Consider the following 23021-nt stretch of genomic DNA (forward strand, 5'->3'; position numbering starts at 1 on the left):
CCACGTGTACAATATGCCTTTTCACTTTTCACACACTTTTCTAATTTTCAACAGTCGAATCGGATGAAATGAAAAAGATCAAAAGACAAAAAGTAATAATAGACGTTTAAAAAAAAAAAAAAGATGTATGGATAACACATATCTTTAACAATATGTGGTAGCAGCTGACACGCCAACATGTGTGCCAACTACACTAAAAAAAGAGGGGTAATGCGCGGAAAATTATTTTTAACTTATATTTTGTAAATCATATGACACTAGTGTTGATGATTAAATTATAACTTAAGTGTTGATTAATGTGTTTATTTTAATTTGTAACATATTATATGATTTGTAAATGTGGTTCAAAAAATTAATCTACCTAATATTACTCATAAAACGTTTTAGACATAACATTAAATACATATAATAAGTTAATAATTAAGAATAATGCTATTCATACCATGTTTTGTACTATATTTTCATACCACCTTAGGTGACATTTGGTGTGGACATCAACATCATTTGAATTAATGAGATTTTTAAATTTAGTTCATTATTTAATAAACTAATAATTAAGAAAAAACTAGTTAATTAAATGATGATTGTGGTATACGAGAAGTCTTTCTCCTTCATTTCCTCGAGTTTTGCAATTTTTTCAAATGATGTGGTTGTTCACATCAAGTATCACCTAAGATGATATAGAAATGTGATATAAAAACATGGTATGAATAACATTACTCAATAATTAATGAGTGTGCCTACTTCTCATTGGGGGTAAAACAGGAATGAAACATGCACTCAAAGTTTGCTTATGTAGCAAGTTGATCAAAGAGTTTAATTTGAAGATACACAATTTTTGAGTTTTTACTAAATGCACCATCAAAATTGGACTAAATTTAACTTTTTTTTTATATTAAAATTACATTTGCAAGCAATTAGTACTACGGTCTAGTTATATATTTCTTCACTTGTAAATGAGAAAGTTTAGGTTCGATTCTCGTCAAAAACAAAATTTGAACCACATTATTATGGTTAGCCTATTGTGAGGCTTAAGCCCACTTCCATTTCATAATATAAATAATATCGTCTGTTCAAAAAACACTTAGAGCGTTGTATTCTAATATCGTTTGTTAAAAAAACACTTAATTTTTTGTTTAAATTGTTTTTGGATAACCAATTATTTTTTATACGCCACATCATCAAATATGTGGGTCATACATGACACACCCCGTCCCGAAGGAGGGCATGCTGGCCGTCACGTGAGAGTGACGTAACCATTTGCACAGTACGGAAGCTTTAAGATACAATTTATAAGTTGATACACCCGAAGGTGAGTCCTAATTTTGTCCAATCTGTCAGAACACCGTCGAATTCCTCGTAGTCACCACACCTTTGTGATTCCTGAACCTGGAGGGGCGCAAAACCAAAATTGAGTGGGTCAGTAAAACAATTCTTTTCTAAATCCAAACATTTCTCAAAACGTTGTAACCCCTCTCCGTAAAACCTGTATACTTTCCCAGAAATGTAAAATATAAATATACATATATATTCTCAAACTTCATTTTTACTATCTCAACATTTTTCTTTATCAATCATGCCATGCCATGTCTAATTCAACAGTTAAGTATGGATGCATCAACAATAATCATATCAGGTGCAAGAAAGTAATCAACCGGAGGCTCTCTAATAGCCCTGTACGGTTGAACCTAGAGCTCAAAATCTATCACTCTCACTCTACCGGAGTCACCTCTGTGACCTGTCCGGCCTTCTGCACACAAGTTACGCTCTAGTGCTTCTCATAAATCATCTGTGCACATAATCTAAGGTCACCCACCAGTCGGAATCTCACTAACACTCTCGCGACTGGTCTGTCGTACCCACTCCGCGTGGACTGTACGACTAGCATCTACTTGGATCCAAGGCGAGCATGCGATGCGGTGAATACTATAAGCACTAAACTATGGTGCAGGATTTGAGCTCAATATACATCAACATCATCATAACAGTAATTAAATACTCACATGTGCGTCCACCGCACCATTTCATACATATGCATCATAAATCAATTCTTACCTGTGCGTCCACCGCACCAATTCATACATATGCATCATAAATCAATTCTTACCTGTGCGTCCACCGCACCAATTCATACATATGCATCATATATTAATTCATGCATGGCATTTCAACTCACATTTCTATATACTTTTCATATCAATTCTATGCATGGTATTTCACTTCCCGTTTTTCCACATAACTCATATGCATTTCATTTTAAACATATTTTCATTTCAATTCAATTTCTGGGAAACGTCAAGTATATATATATACGGAAAACAAAACTGCCCACTCACCTGGAGTTCGCCCTACAACTCCCTAGCACAATACGCCAAGGCGTCATGACGATCGGCGCCTAAAACAATAATCAATTCCAACCTCAGAATTCATATCGATAGAATATATAACTTATATAAAATACGTCACTACGTAGTTCAATCCGGAAGATCCACCACTCAGATTTTAAATCCATAACTTCCAGAGGTCCACAATATATCTCTAGGATAACATCCTAAAATTTCATTACCATCCAACGGTCGGATCTCCGTCAATTTCCAAAACTAAGTGACGGTTAACATTTTATTTTATGAACTTACAACTCCAATTCCGGAAGATCCGTAACTCGGATTCCCAATCCGTAAGTTCCAATAATCCTCAAACATTACGTATTACAATGTATTAAAGTTTGGTAACGATCCAACGGTCGGATTATCAATTCACATTTTCACCTAAATGTGAAAACTATAAAACGTTATTTGAACACCTAACCAACAATCTTCAATAACTTTCTCATAAGGTGTTCAATTTAGGTATATGAATATACCACAGTGATCTACTCGACGTCACGGACGTCGACATATTTTTAAAATAATTTTTTACTGTAGCACGCGCCCCCACGCTCCAAGGAAGGCACGGGTCCACGCGCGCCCACGCGCACCTTCTTCCTCGCGGGTTCGCCGGACTGGTTTTTTCCGGTGGCCGGAAAACTGGGGAATTTTCAAATGCTTCGTTCTCCTTCGTTTCTCAACCATTTTCTTCGTATAATATATCAATTTAAAGCCCTCAACATATAGAATCACAATATACTACTTTTAAGCTTCAAAAACAACTAAATATCACCGGAAAAATCCAAGCAAAACCGGCCAAACTTAACCCTCGTGATCCCGACGTCCAAATCCTTCCAACGAAGCACTCCGAGCTTCCTTGGGACCTCACTAAGCTCACTATGAGCTTGGATTGTCCTAAAAATCAACCAATTCAAAGCTCATGAACAGTACACATTCACGGCAACTTTAGAAACTAGGGTTTTCGAAGTGAAACTTACCTTAAACTGGTACCTACGTGATCGTGGAGTCCTCAGGAGTGCAATGGTGGTTTTAAATCCGGCGTTGGTAATAGTTTTAGGTGGTTTTGATGGTTGCCCGTGTGTTCGAGAGGGTGAGAGAGAGAGAGTGAGGTCTGAGGAAGAGAGAGAGAGTATGAAGGACAGTATACGGGAAATGGGGAGGGAAATAAGGAATGGGGATCCCACGTGGTTCTTTTCCAATCCCCAACTCTAAACCACAAAATTTTAACCTAAAAATCTAAGTTCCATCCTTATTAAATTCCATTTTATTTTCAAAACTTAGGAACCTAGATAATTATCAACTTGAGCTTCACATACTTAGTATTTCTTAAGGGCAATTTCGTCCATTCACAGCCACGAATGTAATATTTTGGAACGGGCTGTGACAATACATTTGTCACGTCATCACTTAATAGATGTATGAAATTGCAACAAATAAAAGTTTGTCTATGAGATTGAAATATTTTAAAGATGTATGAAGTTATAGTTGCACTTAAATCTGAACAAGTGAAATGTAATTTACACAGAGAGCTAATAGACCCACCCCATTGTCTTCTACATGTTCAATGAAAAAATCATCTTCTAAGTCCATTTCTATTTTTTTACTTTCACTTAAGTAAAACAAGATAATTAATGCCCTTATCAGTCTTTTTGTAAATGGACAAATTTGAAATTAAAAATTTTATTAAAAGGTGGATGAGAATATAAGATATAGGTGTGAGCAAGGTCTAAAATATCGATATTATCCCAATATTTCCATCGAAAATTTCGTGTTTTTGGACTACCGATATTTCCAATATCATCGATATTTTAGACCTTGATAGGAACTTTATATGGTACTAAATCACTCATGTATCTTACCATGCAATGTATAAAGTGTAAAATATTGTACTAATTCATTATATATAAATGATTATGGTGTGTTTAAACTTATTTTCTTAATTACTACATATTTTCTATACTCACAATGTTTGCCAGTTTGCTATATAATCAACTTAAATCAGTTAAATCCATGAGATGCAATGCATTTCATTCCAATTTTTTGTGATAAACTAATAGATAATTGACTAAATAAATATTATGCAAAGTTTCAATAAAAATTTCCAAGTTTTTCGTACAATTTTCGTGGTTTTTATTCAATTTTTATCGATATCGATAATATTCCCATATTTCGATCGAAATTTCCGTATTTTTATACTACTGATATTTTCGATATCATCGATATTTTATACCTTGGTGTAAGAATAGCATCACCTTTTATAAATATAAATGATAATACTATTGCTATCGTGGCAAATTGAGCAAAGGAGCACCGAAGTGATGTCGTTTAGTCATCCTGTTTCCTATTGGGATGTCCAGAATCCAGTTATCGAATTCGGACTCGAGCTCTAGTTTTTTGGCAATTTGGGTTTTATTTGTTGGTTGGTGAATCGCTGAAGCTGATTTGAATAGAAAAGATTGAGAATTTGAGAGAATCGAGCTTCGGATTACTGCGGCGATGTCGGGTCGAATGCTGAAGAAAGTTTTGAAGGAACAAGAAGAAGAAGACCGACACCTAATAGAATCCGAATCAGAAGGTGAAGAAGAAATCCAGCAGCTCAATGGAAAAGCTAAAATCAATCCCTTCGACCTCCTCACCGGCGGCGGCGGCGACGGCGACGACGACGATCAGGTTCACTTTTTAAATTTAATTTTTCGCTTTTTTTTTCAGTGGATTTAAGAAAATGAAACGAATTATAGTTTAAAATGGTGAAATTTTATTGATTTTTGCGTTCAATGTGCTGAGTGATCAACGAGCTGTGATGGGTTGGTGTTGGATTCTGTAAAAGGGTTTTACTTTGGATGTTTTTTGTAGGGTAAGCCCTCGATAACGTTACACTTTAGAGAAAAGCACTTCAAACTCGAAACTTTAGAAAAAAACCGAATTGAATTGGAAATGGGAGAGTAAGAATCAGTTTGAGCTTGACAAGTGGATAGATATGGGGTTTTTTTTTCTCCGATTGAGCTCTTGAAGAGTTTTTGTATAGAACTTAAAGTTGTCAGGGTGTTTTTTCTAATTTTTTTGTGGGGGTCTTGGGTGGTTGCAGGAGGATGAATCAGAAACTGTTGATGAACCCGTGGTTGTTGTGCCTGAGCTGAAAACGAAGGCCGGTGTAGCTTCAACCAACGATCAAAAATCAAAGAAGAAGAAAAAGAAGAAAAGCAAAGAGGCTTCTTCCTCTTCTTCGGCTGCATCCAATGTCGAAAAGCCCTTGGATGGGATTCTTGAATCAATTTCTTTGGATGCCCCGGAAAAAGCAGCCAGCGGAAAAGGTTGTGAGAATTTGGCTAAGCCGTGTGCACCCTCTGTGCTGCAAGTGGATCCCAAGTATTTAAATGCTGACAATGAGCTGCGGAGAATCTTTGGCTCTAAGGTGGTAAAGTCCTTTGAGAAACATGAGCGGAGTGGTGGCAGTTCTAGACTGGTGCGTGGTGGAAGACGTGCTGCTCATATTCCTAGAAAAACTATACTTGTCACTGCATCAGAGCATTGGCATCGCTGGGATGGTTCTTTGTCCATGGAATTTCTTGAAGTGATTGATGGATATCACCACTTTCGGTAAGATCATTCTCTTTGCTTCTTGTTGTATTTTGAAATGAGTACAAAAACTGCTAGTGCTATCAATTTTTTCTGGATTATAAGAAAGCTGGTGCTACTGATGGGCTTGAGTTCAATGTAGAGAATTGTTAACCGTTGTCAAGAAAGTAGTTCTCAAATATGTAATGACTCATACTTCGGCAGACCTATAATTAACGGGTGTCATAGACAACCGCAGTCCATGCAAGTATGAATGTTGTAATGTGGTTGAATTGTGTTTGCAAATTGTATTCATGGGGATTTTGTTCTGTAAGCCAAAATTGTTCAAATATAAATTTCTTATGTGACTGAAAGTTTGAAACTGGTTCACTTAAGTTTGGTAACACTCAATTGTAGCACCTTGTACATGACAAACTGGTTGACGACCACATGAAATTATATAGAAGTACACTCTTTACTAAAATGCCATGGGTACCAAATGGTCATAAATTCGTCATCAATCATCCGGCTTTTTTCATAGCTGGTATCCTGCTCTTTAAGCAATGGTAACTGTCTTTTTGAGTCAAATCTTCACTATTCTTGTTTGCTTTTCTTTTTCAAATTTTAATTTCTCCTATTTTTACATTATTTATGCTCATAGCTTAGAGTGTCAGACTAGGATTTATGATATGTGATCCCGCTTGCTTCTGGCTTGGTTTTATCATGCATCATAATCTGGATTTTGATCTTACGTGCAGATACGTACATTCCTCATCCTACCTTCAAGCTCAGAGGGCATTTGAAGCTGCCAAAGCAATACATGATATCAATGGAATTGCAAGTATTTTGTTATACAATCCTTATCATTTGGATTCGCTTATAACCATGGTAGAGTACAATAAGTTTTCGGGTGAACATCAAATATCAGCAGAACTTATCTCGAAGTGCTTATATGCTTTGGAATGTGCATGGAATCCAATGTTCACACCCTTGCAGGGCAATTGCCAACTAAAATACAGCCATGAAACAAACAAGCCTCTGTTCACGGTACTTTTTACTCACATGAGAAATATGGATAGGCGTGGTTGCCATCGATCTGCTTTAGAAGTCTGCAAGTTGTTACTTTCACTAGATTTTGATGATCCAATGGGGGCCATGTTCTGCATTGACTATTTTTCGTTGAGGGCAGAGGAGTATGCATGGCTAGAACGGTTCTCTGAAGAATATAAAAGTGATAACTCCTTATGGTTGTTTCCAAATTTTTCATATTCCCTTGCCATTTGCCATTTCTATCTTGAGAAAGAAGAATCTTCGAAAGGTGCACTGGAAAATGCCAAGTCTACTTCAGCTGATCTTATGAAACAGGCATTGATACTTCACCCGTCAGTCTTGAAAAAATTAGTGGAAAAGGTACCTTTGAAGGACAAGGTGTGGGCGCAGATACTAAAAAATCCATATTTTCAAGCAGATCAAGTAGGAATCCCATCCTTGGATCACCTAATAAACATATATGTTGAGCGGAATTTTCTTCTATGGAGGCTCCCAGATCTGCATGATTTGCTGAGGGATGCTGCACAGCTTGTGATAGAGACACTGAGACATAATAGTAGCGATAAGGACGATTGGTCATGCGTGAGAAAAGAAGCATTCTCATCTGAGAAAAACGAGTAAGTGTGCGGTAACAGTTTTGCATTTCAGCTTCTTTTTTCCTAGTATTTTGTTTATCACTGTTGCGTAAACTTAAAAAGTTATATCTGCTTATGTTAAGCCTGAATTTGGTAGAATGACTGACTGCTTGCTTGTTTGCTATAGGTACGCCCACTTGTTAGTTTCAGATTTCTCTTTGTCAGTGCCAACTGCCCCGCCAGAAGTTTTGCAACAATTTTTGGGTGATCCAACGGAGGGTGGCCATGCTCCCGGTAATGTTGCAAATGCTGGCAATGCGGTGGAGTTTGGCCGTGCTCCACGCGATGTTGCAGATCGAAATGCACTTGAAGTATTATTGGAGTCATTTCTACCATGGGCTTATTATGGAGATAGAGACGGTGTTGAGAACGAAAATCAACAAAATGGACATGGTCCAGGCAATGGCTAGTTTCGAATTGAAATGGAAGAAAACGATATAGGAAGTTTTACGAAAAGCAAACTCATGTTGAATGACACAACCGTGTTCCGTTGTTGCCAGCGACCGGAAAGTTTTGCAAATTTTCTGTTATGTTATTATCTTTTGTGTATTTGGCTACCTAACAGGACCAATTGAACCTTCCACTGAATCTAAATACCATTTATGCCATTGCACTTGTTTTCACCATTTGCACTTCCATTTCTATGTCATCACTTTGCTCATCCAAAAGAGCTGAAATTGATTATCTTTTGGAAATGTTCTCTTATCTTATCACACAATCCGACAACATAAGGTATTATAGATATAAAAATCTAGACTCATTATTGGGTAGCTTTTTTTTTAATGTGCGGTTAAGATTCACAGATTAATAATATAAACAGTTTTGTGTTAGATAAGTTTAACTAGAAAACATTGCTCAAGATTTCGATCCATTAGAGAGAAGCCCAATAGACATTGCAATGCTCTCTCCTCCATATCCACAAAAAGGCAGCAATGGCAAATGCATGAGCAAATTTCATTGCCACATCCTCCAATTTTCCATTTTTAGGGCTTTAGGGGTTGGGAAGCCATCCATCCATCCATCCATCATTGAATCCCATGTGGCATATGTGCCCTCTCTCTTCTCTCTTCTTCCATCCCTATACCTCCCTCTCCTCTCCTCCATCCAATAACTAATATTACTCCACTCTCTCTCTCTCTCTCTCTCTCTCTCTCTCTCTCTCTCTCTCTCCCCTCCCCATTACCCAATTCCATAATAATTCAATCTCTCTACTTTCTAGGGTTTTGAAATTGGAACCAAAGCTAAAGCTGCTCACCCTCCTCTGAATACACACATACCCACATTTCAAACAATCAGGAATCCAATCCCATCCAGTCCAGTCCAACCCCCCCTCACCTTTTCTTTTGTACAGAGGAGAATATCAGAGAAAGGGGGACAAAGGAACTCTCTTCCTATCCAAGTGATGGTCTTTGCTCTCCTCACAAGGCTTTTCCTGTAGAGAGAGAAATTGGGTTTCTAGAGAGAGAGAGAGAGAGAGAGAGAGAGAGTGCTTAACATGTAGAGGGGTATTGGGAGAGAAGAGATATGTTGGCAATGGAGAAAGATTTTGATACTAAGTTGAAGATTCAGGGGAATTCTTCTAATGCCGCCAACAGCAATGTTCCGAGATCCAAGAGCTTCGCTTTCAGGGCTCCCCAGGAGCATTTCACCATTCAAGACTTTGAATTGGGCAAGATCTATGGCGTTGGTTCCTACTCCAAGGTCTCATTTTTAATCTTTTTTTTTAATTTATTGTTTTATTTGTTGTTTTGATTTTGTTAAATTGGTGTTTTGTCATCTGGATTTTTCTTGTAGATTGAATGATGCAATTCATTTGTAAATGCTATAAATTTATTGCAAATTTATAATAATTGCTTATAGGTTGTGGAAAATATCAATTGTTGCAAAAGAACATACCCTGTGGTTTGAAGGAAGTCCTGCTTTTGCTATATTTTCGCAACTTTGCATAAACTAGTCGAAAAATTGCTAAAATTTTACAATGTAATGGAAGGAGAAAAATAACTGTTACATGGGTTGATCAGTTTTATAAGTTGGGATGCTTATGTGCATTTTGTTTTACTCGGGACTTTCAGAGTTTCAAACCTGCATTTGATTGGTGTGAGCTTAGAGTAAATTCAAGGACCTAGGATTTTTAGTTGGGATTAAGGACATAGGATTTTTAGTTGGAAATCTTGGGATTAAGGACATCGGATTTTGAGTTTGCTAATATGTTATCTCGCTGGTAGAAGAAGTTTTGAGGTTACAAGGAGAGTCGTGAAAATATCAGATTTTTGGGTTCTCTATAGGCTTCAGTTTCAACAGGAATTAAAGTTATTTCACTTCCTGATATTCTTTTATATTTGAAAGTTGCGCTATTCTTCAAGAGAGAAAGGATGTTGCTGGTGTTCTTATAAAGATGTTGCTGGCTATGTGATTGCTGTCATAACGAACATGTTTCAAAACTTTTAATCGATGAAAGAATAAAATATACATATGGTTGCTGACCTGTTTGTGATGCTTAAAGTTTGCTGTGTTCTTATTTGTCTCTTATCACCAATAAATTTCAGGTTGTGAGAGCTAAGAAGAAGGACACTGGAACTGTCTATGCATTAAAGATCATGGACAAAAAATTCATCACCAAAGAAAATAAAACAGCTTATGTGAAGTTGGAACGTATTGTTCTTGATCAGCTGGATCATCCAGGAATTGTGCGGCTATTCTTTACCTTTCAAGATTCCTTTTCATTGTGTAGGTATTCTGGTTGTAACCTTTTAGAAATCTCCATATCTTCTGTACTTGTTTCAGATTCACGTATTCTTTCTGGTTCAGTGTCTTTGTATTTTTTGTTATTTATTGGTTGTTGTATTCCCATTCCGGAATATATGTGACACTGGCCTCTCTAATTTTGTTTGAAGACATGGCACTTGAATCCTGTGAAGGTGGAGAACTTTTTGATCAAATAACTAGGGTAAGCTTTAAGCTTAAAAACATGTGTTTTCCATGTTATTCTGAAATTACCTCTGCCTTTACCTTTTCAATGAGAGAATCCCCTTGATGATGTGATTTTCATGCTTAATTGCACATCAAGGATTATGTAAATATTATATTTTGTTCTTGAATTGTGCACAGAAAGGTCGTCTCTCTGAGGATGAAGCTCGCTTCTATGCAGCAGAAGTTGTAGACGCACTTGAATACATACATAGTATGGGATTGATTCACAGAGATATAAAGGTATTCTCTCAAGGCTGTACTTATGTGCAACTTAATCATTTGAAAATGCTAATAGATTTTCAAATGGCAGCCAGAGAACTTGCTTCTTACATCAGAGGGTAACATCAAGATTGCTGATTTTGGGAGTGTAAAGCCCATGCAGGATAGCCGAATTACAGTTCTTCCGAATGCAGCATCAGGTATCTTATAATTTTAGTCATGAGAAGGCTCCATGGTTCCAAGTTTGAAATTTGATTAATATGATAAAATTCTTTTCTGGATGACTGTGTAGATGATAAGGCCTGCACATTTGTGGGGACAGCTGCTTATGTCCCTCCCGAAGTCCTGAATTCTTCGCCTGCAACTTTCGGGTAAGGCACTTGTGTTGAGTGACTAGGGCTTTTATGTTTTTGACTGCTTCTGACTAGTAGTTTGTCTGTTCTTAAAAATATATGAACTATGTAGGATAACATATATTTTTTTGCTTGTTTGAAAATATCAAAACAGAAATGACCTCTGGGCACTTGGCTGCACCTTGTACCAAATGCTTTCAGGAACTTCTCCTTTCAAAGATGCAAGTGAGTGGCTTATTTTTCAAAGAATTATAGCAAGAGATCTTAGGTTTCCAAATAATTTTTCAGAGGAAGCTAAAGACCTTATCAACCGGTTATTGGTAAGCTATCAACTTATACTTATTGCAATTAGCTTCTATTAGTAATTGTGCTAGTGATATCTAGCCTTCCCTTAGGGTGACAGCCAGTTAGACCAAGTAAATAGCCCTCCACCCACTATGGAACAAAAAATGTTTTTTTTGGTGAACTGGGAAGACAACATCCATATTCTCAAAAAAATTTATGGGATTCTTTTTCTTAAAAATTATATGGAGTTATACACCACTTATGTTCTTGGGAATGTAACTGTTTCAGGATTTAGATCCTAGCAGAAGACCAGGTGCCAGGCCGGATGGTTATGCTGCACTGAAGATGCATCCATTCTTTAAGGGAGTTGACTGGAAAAATTTGCGAACACAAACTCCTCCAAAACTGGCTTTGGAGACAGGGGTATGGATTTCAATTTTGTTTTGGAAATATTTTTATGGAGAAATTCAACTCTTGCTTATATTATTCCATTCTTGCATGGACATTTTTAGATTGTTTATTAAAACATTGTGTTTATATGCTTTTGGTGTTCAGTCAGATAAGGGTGATAGCCGCGATAACTCATGGAACCCCTTGCACATTGGAGATGGTGCAGCAAAACAAAATGAGGGTAACAGTGGTGCCACATCTTCTTCTGAAGGATCTGGTCATGTAACTAGGCTTGCTTCAATTGATTCCTTTGATTCCAAATGGTAATCTCTACACCCGTGCTTTGTGTTTATCATCACTTGTTTTACTTGTAAGACCTAGATTATTTTGCTTACGAAGTTTTTTGTGAACTTGTGTGTTTTAGTGTAATGTTATTCCTGTTTCTTGGAAAGAATCTCGGATCTAAATATGCTTAACTGACACTTGATTTGAAGGTTAAACGTTTTATTTCTAATTACTTTAGCAATTATCTTTGCTTCTTTCTTATATGAAATCCAAGTCGATGTTTTAATCTATGTTTTACCATGCTAATAGGCAACAATTCCTGGAGCCTGGAGAGTCAGTTCTTATGATCTCAATGGTGAAGAAAATTCAAAAACTGACAAGCAAGAAGGTGCAGCTTATCCTCACCAACAAGCCAAAATTGATTTATGTGGATCCTGCAAAGCTAATAGTGAAGGGAAATATAATCTGGTCGGACAACTCTAATGACTTCAGCATCCAAGTCGCTAGTCCATCACAGTTCAAGATTTGTACGGTATGCCCTTACTTCCTGTTCTCTCTGTCCTGTTCTCTCTGTCGCATCATTTTCAGTGAGTTTTCCCCTAAGATTTTGCATCATGGCTCTATTACTGAGAAAATGCTTTACAGTGTATTTACGATAATATGACATTGAACTCTGGAGTGCCATGAAATGCGATGCTGTTATAGCCTTGAGTTGATGAAATTGCTTCTCAAGTTTTACGTAGTTGCATTTCCTTTTCTGATACCATGTAATTTTTCCAGCCGAAAAAGGTATTGCAATTTGAGGATGCAAAACAAAGAGCTTGGCAATGGAAGAAGGCAATTGAGGGGCTTCAAAATAGGTGAAATCCGTGCGTGGTCTTCATACATATTTTTTTTTGGATATCATAGTGTGGAGGAACCAAGATCAAGATGTGCCCCGGGCAATTATTATCTAATGAACGAGGTTGGTGTCTGCGGATTCATCTTTTTCAAGGTGCAAAGCTTCCACCCCTCTCGATGCCCAGAACTAAACATGTGCCGAGGGTTTTTCGCCCGTTTCATGCTTTGTGTGGCATAATTTTGTACTTGCGAGCTCCTAAGTTGTAGGGTCTGTAAAGGGGCTGGGATCATTACTTGTTTATTGTATCTAAAGTTACAATCCAGTGAACGAAATTTTTAAATATCTTTACATTGAAAGATATGATGTTTCTCTAAATAAACAAAGTGAGATGTGAAATTGTTGCATTTTGTTCCCAACTCTTGAGATGGATGCTGTTGCAACTAACCCTTGGAAGTGCCTGCGCCGCATCATTGGCGACGAAAATAAGTGTACGCAGCGGAAATCCATGGCCACAGAACCCTGTTCATAGGTGACCCGCTACAGATGATTATCGGTGCCATTATTCATCCCTCGTCGAATTATTGTTCTATCAGTAAATGTTGAAGTGGTCAAAATGTTACGTAGATGATTATCGATGTCATTATCTTCGTAACCATACATTAATATCCCAAATGCCTAATGTTCAACTAATCCTGATTTTTATACACTTGGACAATGATATAAATTCTCACTACTGTGAATATATCATTCTCTATGCTTTCTTAAACCATCTTCAAAGGAAATGTCAAATTATAAGAGTCAAATTACAATTGATGACTGATGTAACAATCTGGAGTTTCTTGTCAAATTTTGTACTTCTTCAATTTAATTGTTAAATGTTATTTTATTATTTAAATAGAGCTTTAAATGGATGTAGTTATTAAAAAAAATGTTAAAACAAAATTTTTATTGGTTGAGATGTTAGTGGAAAAAGAGACCCACCATTAAAATGAATTAAAAATAAATTTAACATTGATGTCAAATTTGACTCCAAATCATTAAGCCTTCAAATATAGTTGGCAAATAACATTTCGGTTGGAGAAACTTTTGATATCAAATATGCACAGTGACATTCCATCTAGGATTAGGAAGTTATGCACATTGGCACACAGACTTTTGTGGTCAATGGAATGTAAGCTTATACAAGTGGCTTCAATGGCTAGTAATTCTGATCAGCAAGTTCATATTTTTTCAACAATTTCTTTTCAACGCCGCGACCATTACTGCAAAACAGGTGTCGGAATGCTTCACTATGCTGGTTTTGTTCTCCCTGCTAGCTGTTTCTTCGTTTTCTTTACCATTAAACAGGAAATCTTTGAATCTGATCAAAGAAGTTAACCGCAAAGGACCGTATATTGGTCTTATCACAGTTGAAACATTGTAATGGTGAGCCATGCTTACTGTCTGCTAATGCACCAAAAAGTTAGTAATGTTCAATCTGTCAGGTAAACGCTGGCTGCTTAATTTATGGCACTGATTCACGCAAAAAAATTTCTCATGTATTATCGTGTTAAATCATGTTAGGGCTTAGTTTAAGTTTCGCACATAGCCCTCAAAATCTCATGGCCGACTCTGTTTAGGGATTGGAACTATAGTTTTCAGAATACATAACCACATCGAAGAGCTTCTCAGAGTGAAACTACTTAATGCACGAAAAGTTAGTTACTATCACACAGCTGTCGGAATCTTAGCACACATAGAAACTCGAAACGCTTCTGAATCAGGTGAATGCTGCTGCAGCAACACAGCAAATGGTGGATCTGTTTGACATTGTAGGAATTGTCCATTTTGGCATCGCCGGAAACGCCAATAATTCCATGTCAATTGGTGATGTTACCATTCCTCAACAGTTTGCTCACACTGGCATTTGGGATTGGCTGGTAAGTTTAGTACATTCTTAATCTTTTTTCATCTTTCTATGTCCTAAAAATTGCAATATTGGTTTTAATTACGGACAGAACCCAAGTGGAACTGTGAATTACAATGACGTCGCTGGCTTGGACTTCAAAGGATACAATGTACCAGATGTTGAATTGTGGCCAAGTGGCCATCACCTTTCCTAATAAACAAACCAAAAGAAAAAAAGGAAAACTAATGAAAATGGCTTGAAAACTTTGAGTTTTAATGATAAGGACAAAATAAAGGGTAAAGTGAATAGTACCTGGATTGACTTTTTAGTGTAAAAATGTGGTTTTTCGTTAAAGTGAACAGTACCGGGTGCTTTTCGTTAAAGTTCCCAATAAAAAAAAGTGAAAGGCATCATGATTATGTTTGTTGAAAAGAAAAAAAGGAAAGTCATGATGATGTTTGTAAAGTAATCATTATGTCTTTACTTTGGTTTTGTTTATTAGTTGTTTTAGGATGGATGAATGTTAGCATACGGAAGTGAGAAAGAGAGAGGAAGGAGAGTGCACCATTTTCTGTTTTAGTAGTCTATCTTTGAGAGAGCAAAGAGAGCTGCAAAGAGCAGAAAACTGAGAGCAGAAAAGAAGAAGAAGGTGCTCTTCTTTTTGGTTAGCAATCATCCATCATAGTTATTGTTGTAACAGCTTTGAGCTACATGTATAGAGAAAAAATTATTCATTATATTTCTTTCTCTATTTGTTTCTGTGATGTGTGACAGCTATTGGGTGTATTGGGTTATTTGAGTTGTGAGATTGCCAACACTTTGTAAACTCCCATTTGGTTGATAGTGGATTATTAGGTGAGCTCCTACTGCTCCGAGGACGTACTCCAGTTACACTGACTGTTGAGGAACCTCGTTAAAATCTTGGTGTCTTTAATATTTTGTTCTTGCATTTCTTGATATATTTCCTGTGGGTTATCAAGAGTTGGTTCCATAAGGTTTGGTGCTATCCTAGCACAACAATTGGTATCAGAGCACTGGTTGCTCTTGGGTACTGTCTAATTGCCAAAGATGTCAGACGGGCAAGATGAAAATCCTTTTGGAAGCAGCTCCGGGTTTGCAAGAACTACGGTGCAAAATGCAAAGTTCGAAGTGGAAAAGTTTGATGGCACAAACAACTTCGGGATGTGGCAATGTGAGGTCAAAGATGTGTTGGCTCAACAAGATCTACTTACCGCTTTGGGAGAGAAGCCAGAAGCTATGTCGAAGCCGGAATGGGAGAAATTAAATTTGTGGGCTTGCTCTTCAATTCGGTTGTGCCTTGCAAAAACTCAGAAGTATTTTGTGATGCGGGAGACGGTAGCAAGTGTGTTATGGCAAAAATTGGAAGACAAGTATATGACGAAGAGTGCAGAGAACCGGCTACACTTGAAGAAAAAGCTCTACCGCTTTCAATACAAAGAAGGTACAAAAATGATTAGACACCTTGATGCTTTTAATAAGTTGATTGCCGACTTGTTAAATTTAGATGAGGATATTAAGGATGAAGATAAGGCCTTAATATTGTTGAATTCCTTGCCGAACTCTTATGAGCATTTTGTTACCACTATTATGCATGGTAAAGAAACTGTGAAATTTGAAGATGTATCAAATGCCTTGATGAATTATGAAATGAGGTATAGAGATAAAAATCATGATAGTACCTCTGAAGCTTTATTTGTTAGAGGTAGATCATCAGAGAGGAAGTCATATTCTAGTAGGAAAAAATCACAGTCTCGACCTAGAGGAAACTCTAAAGGTAGAAAACCTTTGGAAAGGGATGAATGTGCTTTTTGTCGTAATAAGGGCCATTGGAAGAAAGATTGTCCTAAATTGAAGACCAAAGGCAAAGAAAGTTCTGAAGCTAATGTTGCTGAGGTTGAAACAAATTTTTCTGATTTTGCTTTAACCACTTCCTCATCATTTGATTGTGCTACTAAGTGGGTGTTGGATACGGGTTGTACTCATCATATGACTCCTCACAAGGATTGGTTTTCAAGCTTGAAAGAGTTTGATGGTGGCGTTGTGTTCATGGGAGATGACAATCCTTGCACAACAAAAGGGATTGGTACAGTTCGTTTGAAGTTGCATGATGGCATGGTTAAAGAGTTGACAGGTGTTCGGTATGTACCGAATTTGAAGAAAAATCTTATTTCTTTGGGTACTTTGGAATCTAAGGGTTTCAGGTTTCATTCAGATGGACAGACATTGAAAGTTACTTATGATGCACTTGTTGTGATGAAAGCTCCTAGATGTGGCCATTTGTATTTATTGCAAGGAAGCACTGTGACAGGTGAAGCATCTGTAGTCTCAGAAAATATGGGCACATCTGATTCAGATACTACTAGACTGTGGCATATGAGATTAGGCCATGCCGGTGAGAAAGCTCTACAAGGGCTTGTGAAAAAAGGTCTTCTAAAAGGTGCCACGCCTTGTAAGCTTGATTTCTGCGAGCATTGTGTCTTGGGGAAGCAAACTAGAGTGAAGTTTGGTACTGCTGTACATCAGACAAAGGGCATTCTTGATTATGTGCATTCGGATGTTTGGGGTCCTACAAAGACTCCCTCTTTGAGTGGTAGACATTGGTTCGTGACCTTTGTTGATGATTATTCAAGAAGGTCTTGGGTTTACACTATGAAGCACAAGAGTGAGGTGTTAAGCATTTTCTTGGGTTGGAAGAAAATGGTTGAGAACCAGACTAGGAGAAAGATTAAGATTTTGAGATCGGATAATGGTGGTGAATACACATCCGATCCTTTCTTTAAAGTTTGCAAAGAAGAAGGAATTGTGAGACATTTCAGTGTTCGGGGAACTCCACAACAAAATGGAGTTGCAGAAAGATTGAATCGAACCTTGCTTGAGAAGGTTAGATGTATGTTGTCTCAGTCGGGTTTGAGCAAGTCGTTTTGGGCAGAGGCAATTACTTATGCATGTCACATCATCAACCGGTTACCCTCAGCTGTTATTCAGGGTAAGACACCAATGGAGGTATGGACTGGAAAACCTTCTTTTGATTATGACTATATCTGTATTTTTGGTTCACCTGCTTATTTTCATGTGACTGAAAATAAACTTGATCCTAGAGCCAAAAAGGCTATCTTTCTTGGTTTTAGTAGTGGTGTCAAAGGTTACAGGTTGTGGTGTCCAGAGATGAAGAAACTGGTAATTAGTAGAGATGTGACATTTGATGAAGAAAGTATGTACAAAGTCTCTTAGAAGAATGTGAAAGATGTCCAATATGTGGAGCTTGAGAAAGTTGCCTCTAGTACTTCAAATCCTATTTCCGCTGATGTCGATGCCACTACAAGTGAAGAAGTTGGAGACCATGAGGATGTTGAAGAAGTTGAACTTGAAGATTCTATTCAAGTTGAAGAGGAAGTTTCACCTCAAGAGTCTATTGCCAAGAACAGAGGAAAGAGACAAATTACCAAGCCAGCTCGGTATAGTGACTATGTTGCTTTTGCTCTTCCTATTATCACTGAAGAGATTCCATCCAATTTTGAGGAAGCTATTGAGAGTGAGGAGAAGAAGAGGTGGTGCAATGCCATAGGTGATGAAATGAATTATCTCTTGAAGAACAAGACTTGGGAGTTAGCTAAATTGCCTAAGGGCAAGAAAGCTATCGGTTGCAAATGGGTGTATGCCAAGAAGGAAGATGCTGATGAGAAAAGCAATGTGAGATTCAAAGCAAGATTAGTTGCTAAAGGGTATGCACAAAAGGAGGGCATTGACTACAATGAAATCTTTTCTCCGGTTGTGAAGCACTCCTCAATTCGTATTATGTTAGCTCTTGTTGCACAATATGATCTTGAGCTTGTGCAACTCGATGTGAAGACGGCTTTCCTACATGGTGATTTGAATGAAGAGATCTATATGTGTCAACCGGATGGGTATATAGTGAAAGGGAAGGAAAATTTGTTTTGCAAATTGAAGAAATCACTTTATGGCTTGAAGCAATCTCCAAGGCAATGGTATTTGAGGTTTGATAAATTTATGAGAGGCCAAAATTATTCTAGAAGTCAATATGATCATTGTGTGTACTTCAAGAAGTTGCAAGATGGGTCTTTCATTTATTTATTGATATATGTTGATGATATGTTGATTGCCTCAAAGAATGTCGAAGAGATTGAGAAATTGAAGAAGCAAATGAAGAATGAGTTTGAGATGAAGGATCTTGGTGAAGTGAAGAAGATCTTTGGCATGGAGATCACTAGAGATAGAGCAAAGGGTTTCGTCAGTTTGAATCAAAGACAATACCTTGAGAAGTTGATTCGGAAGTTTGGAGTTCATGATTCAACCAAACCGGTTAGTACCCCTTTGGCTTCTCATTTTAAATTGAGTTCTCTATAATGTCCTAAAACTGATAAAGAGAAGCTGCAAATGAAAAATATACCATATGCAAATTTGGTTGGTAGTTTGATGTATGCAATGGTATGCTCTAGACTGGATATTGCTCATGCAGTTGGCATGGTGAGTCGATATATGCATAATCCAGGTAAAGAGCATTGGCAAGCAGCTAAGTGGATATTGAGGCATCTCCATGGTACTCGAGATGTTGGTTTATGTTTTGAGAGAGATGACTCTGGTATTGGTCATTTTGCAGTTGGTTATGTTGATTCAGATTATGCAGGTGATCTGGATGGAAGGAAATCTACTACAGGCTATGTGTTTACTATGGCTAAAGGGCCAGTTTGTTAGAGGTCCATTTTGCAGTCGTCTGTTGCCTTGTCTACTACAGAGGCTGAATATATGGCAGTTGCTGAAGCTATAAAGGAGGCCATTTGGATACATGGGCTGATTAGAGATTTGGGGGTTGATCAGAAGTAGGTGGAGGTACATTGTGATAGTCAGAGTGCCATTTATTTGGCTAAGTATCAGGTTCATCATGCGAGGACCAAACACATAGATGTGCGTTATCACTTTGTTCGTGAAATTGTTGGTGAAGGGGAAATCATTCTCCAGAAGATTCCAACTAAAGACAACCCTGCTGATATGTTGACTAAGGTTGTTGGTGTAGCCAAGTTTGTTCATTGTTTGAACTTGGCTCACATTATGCCTATATAAAGAAGGCGTTGAGCAGTAGGAGTTTTTTTTTTTTGAAGCATTTGGCTTGGCATGAATTGTTCTCTTGCTAGTGTTTGGGAGTGATTTTTTGGGTCAATTGTGTTGGTTGGCTTACCATGGCGTTTTCGGAACTTGGCCAAGGTGGAGATTGTTGAATTGTGGCCAAGTGGCCATCACCTTTCCTAATAAACAAACCAAAAGAAAAAAAAGTGAAAGGCATCATGATTATGTTTGTTGAAAAGAAAAAAAAGGAAAGTCATGATGATGTTTGTAAAGTAATCATTATGTCTTTACTTTGGTTTTGTTTATTAGTTGTTTTAGGATGGATGAATGTTAGCATACGGAAGTGAGAAAGAGAGAGGAAGGAGAGTGCACCATTTTCTGTTTTAGTAGTCCATCTTTGAGAGAGCAAAGAGAGCTGCAAAGAGCAGAAAACTGAGAGCAGAAAAAAAGAAGAAGGTGCTCTTCTTTTTGGTTAGCAATCATCCATCATAGTTATTGTTGTAACAGCTTTGAGTTACATGTATAGAGAAGAAATTATTCATTATATTTCTTTCTCTATTTGTTTCTGTGGTGTGTGAGAGCTATTGGGTGTATTGGGTTATTTGGGTTGTGAGATTGCCAACACTTTGTAAACTCCCATTTGGTTGATAGTGGATTATTGGGTGAGCTCCTACTGCTCCGAGGACGTACTCCAGTTACACTGACTGTTGAGGAACCTCGTTAAAATCTTGGTGTCTTTAATACTTTGTTCTTGCATTTCTTGATATATTTCTTGTGGGTTATCAAGAGTTGGTTCCATAAGGTTTGGTGCTATCCTAGCACAACACCAGAAGGAACCTGTTGGGACACATTGGATTTAGTTATGAATTATTCTCCGAGTCCAGAAAGGCCAACACCGCTCGACCAATTTTTTGGGCAAATACTACTCGCCAGTGGCTTCATGTTGCAGCCAACCTGAAGGTCAGTCATCCACATCACCTCATTTTTGTGCTGCAATAATCTTGGAGAACTAGAAATGAAAGGGATTGATACCAAAACCTTTGTAGCGTAGCAGCTATAAGTTGAAATCCGTATTTTTTTTTCCTGAAAACTAAGGGATGTGATTTTTGCAGCTGTGTTTATTTATTTGCTTTGGACTAGATAAATCAAATGAGAATCGAGGATAGTGCAGAGGGAGAAAGGATTTGTGCGGAAATCAATTTCCCAAAACTAATTTTAGCTTCTGTCATGCTACTACTATAGGGGATCAATCTGAACCAAGGCGTAAATTCAAGTGTGTTTGCCACAGAAGCCGAAGCTAGTTGTTGGCCTTAGAGGCTCAACATCCAACATTTTTGTGGACAATGCCGCTTACAGGGACTTCCTTTTTCAAACTTTTCGGGTTTCATCTGTGGACATGTAAAGTTCAGCTGTGGTAAGCATTTCATACATCTGCACGATTCATTTAAAATTCTGAAAAATAATTAAGCTTGAATTTATCTACAAAATGGTTAACGTGCTGTGAGGTTTTGGCAGACAGGCTTGTCGAATGGCTTTCCGGTGATTGTCATCATCGGGCTGTGGGATATAGCAGGAGGGCAAACAGGACATAACTCAGTTGACACCTTTGGGCCTCTTGCAGCTATAAACGCTTGCAAAGTAGTCATAAAGTTTATCGAGGAATTTCCGGAGGAAATTAAATCATGAAGTTCTTGCCAAACTTGTTTGCTTCAAACCAAGATTGTGGTAATTTTCCATCTGATATATGCAATAAGAAGAAATATCCAGTGTTGCAATGGCTTTGTAGCCAAATGGTAATATTATTCACCCATGTACCCGAGGTCTATATGAGCTCAAGTCTCCCCCTGCCTAATATCACTTGTGGGTTGCTCCCCTCTAAGGTTTGTACCAAGCTTGATGAAATTAATACAAAAACTTATATGCATATGTACACAACTGTAAGGACTTTTTCCCCCCTTACGACAGCTGCGAGGGTAGCGAAGGATTAGACAAGCAGGGCTTGGTCTTCATACAACAAAACCCTAAACCCTACACACCTGTGTAGAATTGTAAGTAATGAGCTGATTAGTAAATAAGAAACCTTAACTGTTAATTGTGTATGCACTTAGTCTTTTAGAATGACTAGTGTGAGGTTCCAATATGTAGGGCTAAAATAGCCATGTGTAGTGATCCTAGAAATTAGCTAGATGTGTGGCTGAGATCAAATGTGATGTGTGTGGATCCATCTAAGGCTAACAGTCATAAAATGCACGTGTGTTGTGCTCATTTTTCCATTAAGAGAAGTATATTCCTCTCTGCAATTTCTGCAAGAGAGAAGAAGAACATTCATTCCTTTTGCATCTTTCAATCCTCTGTCTATCTTCATATCGCATAATCAGATAAATCAAGATCACTAACATGGCCTCAAAGCCAAGTTCGATCATCTAAGTCTGGGAGTAAACCTGTGAAGTCACCGAGCTAAATCAAAGCTCACTCGAAGCTCGGTGAAGGTTGTCGGAGTCCCGTTATCATCTGAGAAGAGAAATCAACATTTGGACCAAGATGTCTGGATCTGGAAGTTCGGAGGTGAGAACTCCAATTTTCTCTAGTGAGAACTATGAATTCTGGAGGATTAAGATGGTAATGATATTCAAATCTCTTGGGTTATGGAATCTGGTAGAAAAGGGGATTACAACCCCTGATTCGAAGAAGAAGAAGAAAGTTAAAGGGTTATCGGAAGATGAAGTTGATGAAGAAATGACCGATGTGTTCATGAAGGATGCAAAGGCTCTAGGAATCATACAAAATGTAGTCTTTGACCAGATCTTCCCTCAGATTTCCAACGCTGATTTAGCTAAGATAGCATGGCATATGTTGTGTGGAGAATACCATGGTGGTGATCAAGTTAGATCGGTAAAACTTCAAAATCTTAGACGAGAATTTGAATATGCTAGGATGCGAGATGATGAATCTCTATCTAGTTATCTTACAAGGTTGAATGAATTGATTAATCAGATGAAAACATTTGGTGAATCTCTGTCTAATGAGAGACTTGTGCAAAAGGTTCTGATTAGTCTAATT

The 23021-nt window shown here is 37.6% G+C and overlaps 2 protein-coding genes, 1 long non-coding RNA gene and 1 pseudogene across 3 annotated transcripts; 3 read left to right on the plus strand and 1 right to left on the minus strand.

Annotated features, from left to right (window-relative positions):
* Positions 1 to 2757: 2757 nt before the first annotated feature.
* On the minus strand, positions 2758 to 3546 carry LOC126622723 (uncharacterized). Its single transcript, XR_007623540.1, has 3 exons — positions 3365 to 3546; positions 3160 to 3281; positions 2758 to 3074 (listed from the first exon to the last, which is right to left on the minus strand). It is a non-coding gene; the product is annotated as an uncharacterized LOC126622723 (long non-coding RNA).
* A 1118-nt stretch (positions 3547 to 4664) lies between these two features.
* LOC126622587 (uncharacterized) lies at positions 4665 to 8235 on the plus strand. The gene is made up of 4 exons (XM_050291364.1): positions 4665 to 5057; positions 5473 to 5984; positions 6701 to 7609; positions 7755 to 8235. Exons 1-4 carry the CDS (start codon positions 4884 to 4886, stop codon positions 8035 to 8037), a joined length of 1878 nt encoding a protein of 625 aa, XP_050147321.1. The 5' UTR covers positions 4665 to 4883; the 3' UTR covers positions 8038 to 8235.
* A 375-nt stretch (positions 8236 to 8610) lies between these two features.
* LOC126622626 (3-phosphoinositide-dependent protein kinase 1-like) lies at positions 8611 to 13374 on the plus strand. Its single transcript, XM_050291396.1, has 11 exons — positions 8611 to 9328; positions 10174 to 10354; positions 10522 to 10574; positions 10736 to 10837; positions 10908 to 11016; positions 11109 to 11187; positions 11324 to 11489; positions 11743 to 11877; positions 12010 to 12167; positions 12439 to 12661; positions 12910 to 13374. The coding sequence occupies exons 1-11, from the start codon at positions 9152 to 9154 to the stop codon at positions 12991 to 12993; spliced, it is 1467 nt and encodes a 488-aa protein (XP_050147353.1). The 5' UTR covers positions 8611 to 9151; the 3' UTR covers positions 12994 to 13374.
* Positions 13375 to 14134: 760 nt separating this feature from the next.
* On the plus strand, positions 14135 to 21647 carry LOC126614265 (bark storage protein A-like; annotated as a pseudogene).
* The last annotated feature ends 1374 nt before the right edge of the window (positions 21648 to 23021 follow it).

Source organism: Malus sylvestris, chromosome 1 (genome assembly GCF_916048215.2).
Source record: "Malus sylvestris chromosome 1, drMalSylv7.2, whole genome shotgun sequence".
NCBI lineage: Eukaryota > Viridiplantae > Streptophyta > Magnoliopsida > Rosales > Rosaceae > Malus > Malus sylvestris.

Coding starts and splice junctions, on each gene's coding strand:
- LOC126622587 (XM_050291364.1), top strand. CDS start 4,884: ATGTCGGGTCGAATGCTGAAGAAAGTTTTGAAGGAACAAGAAGAAGAA. Junction 5,058..5,472: donor ACGGCGACGACGACGATCAG/GTTCACTTTTTA, acceptor GGGTGGTTGCAG/GAGGATGAATCAGAAACTGT. Junction 7,610..7,754: donor TTCTCATCTGAGAAAAACGA/GTAAGTGTGCGG, acceptor TGTTTGCTATAG/GTACGCCCACTTGTTAGTTT.
- LOC126622626 (XM_050291396.1), top strand. CDS start 9,152: ATGTTGGCAATGGAGAAAGATTTTGATACTAAGTTGAAGATTCAGGGG. Junction 9,329..10,173: donor GCGTTGGTTCCTACTCCAAG/GTCTCATTTTTA, acceptor AATAAATTTCAG/GTTGTGAGAGCTAAGAAGAA. Junction 10,355..10,521: donor TCAAGATTCCTTTTCATTGT/GTAGGTATTCTG, acceptor TTTTGTTTGAAG/ACATGGCACTTGAATCCTGT.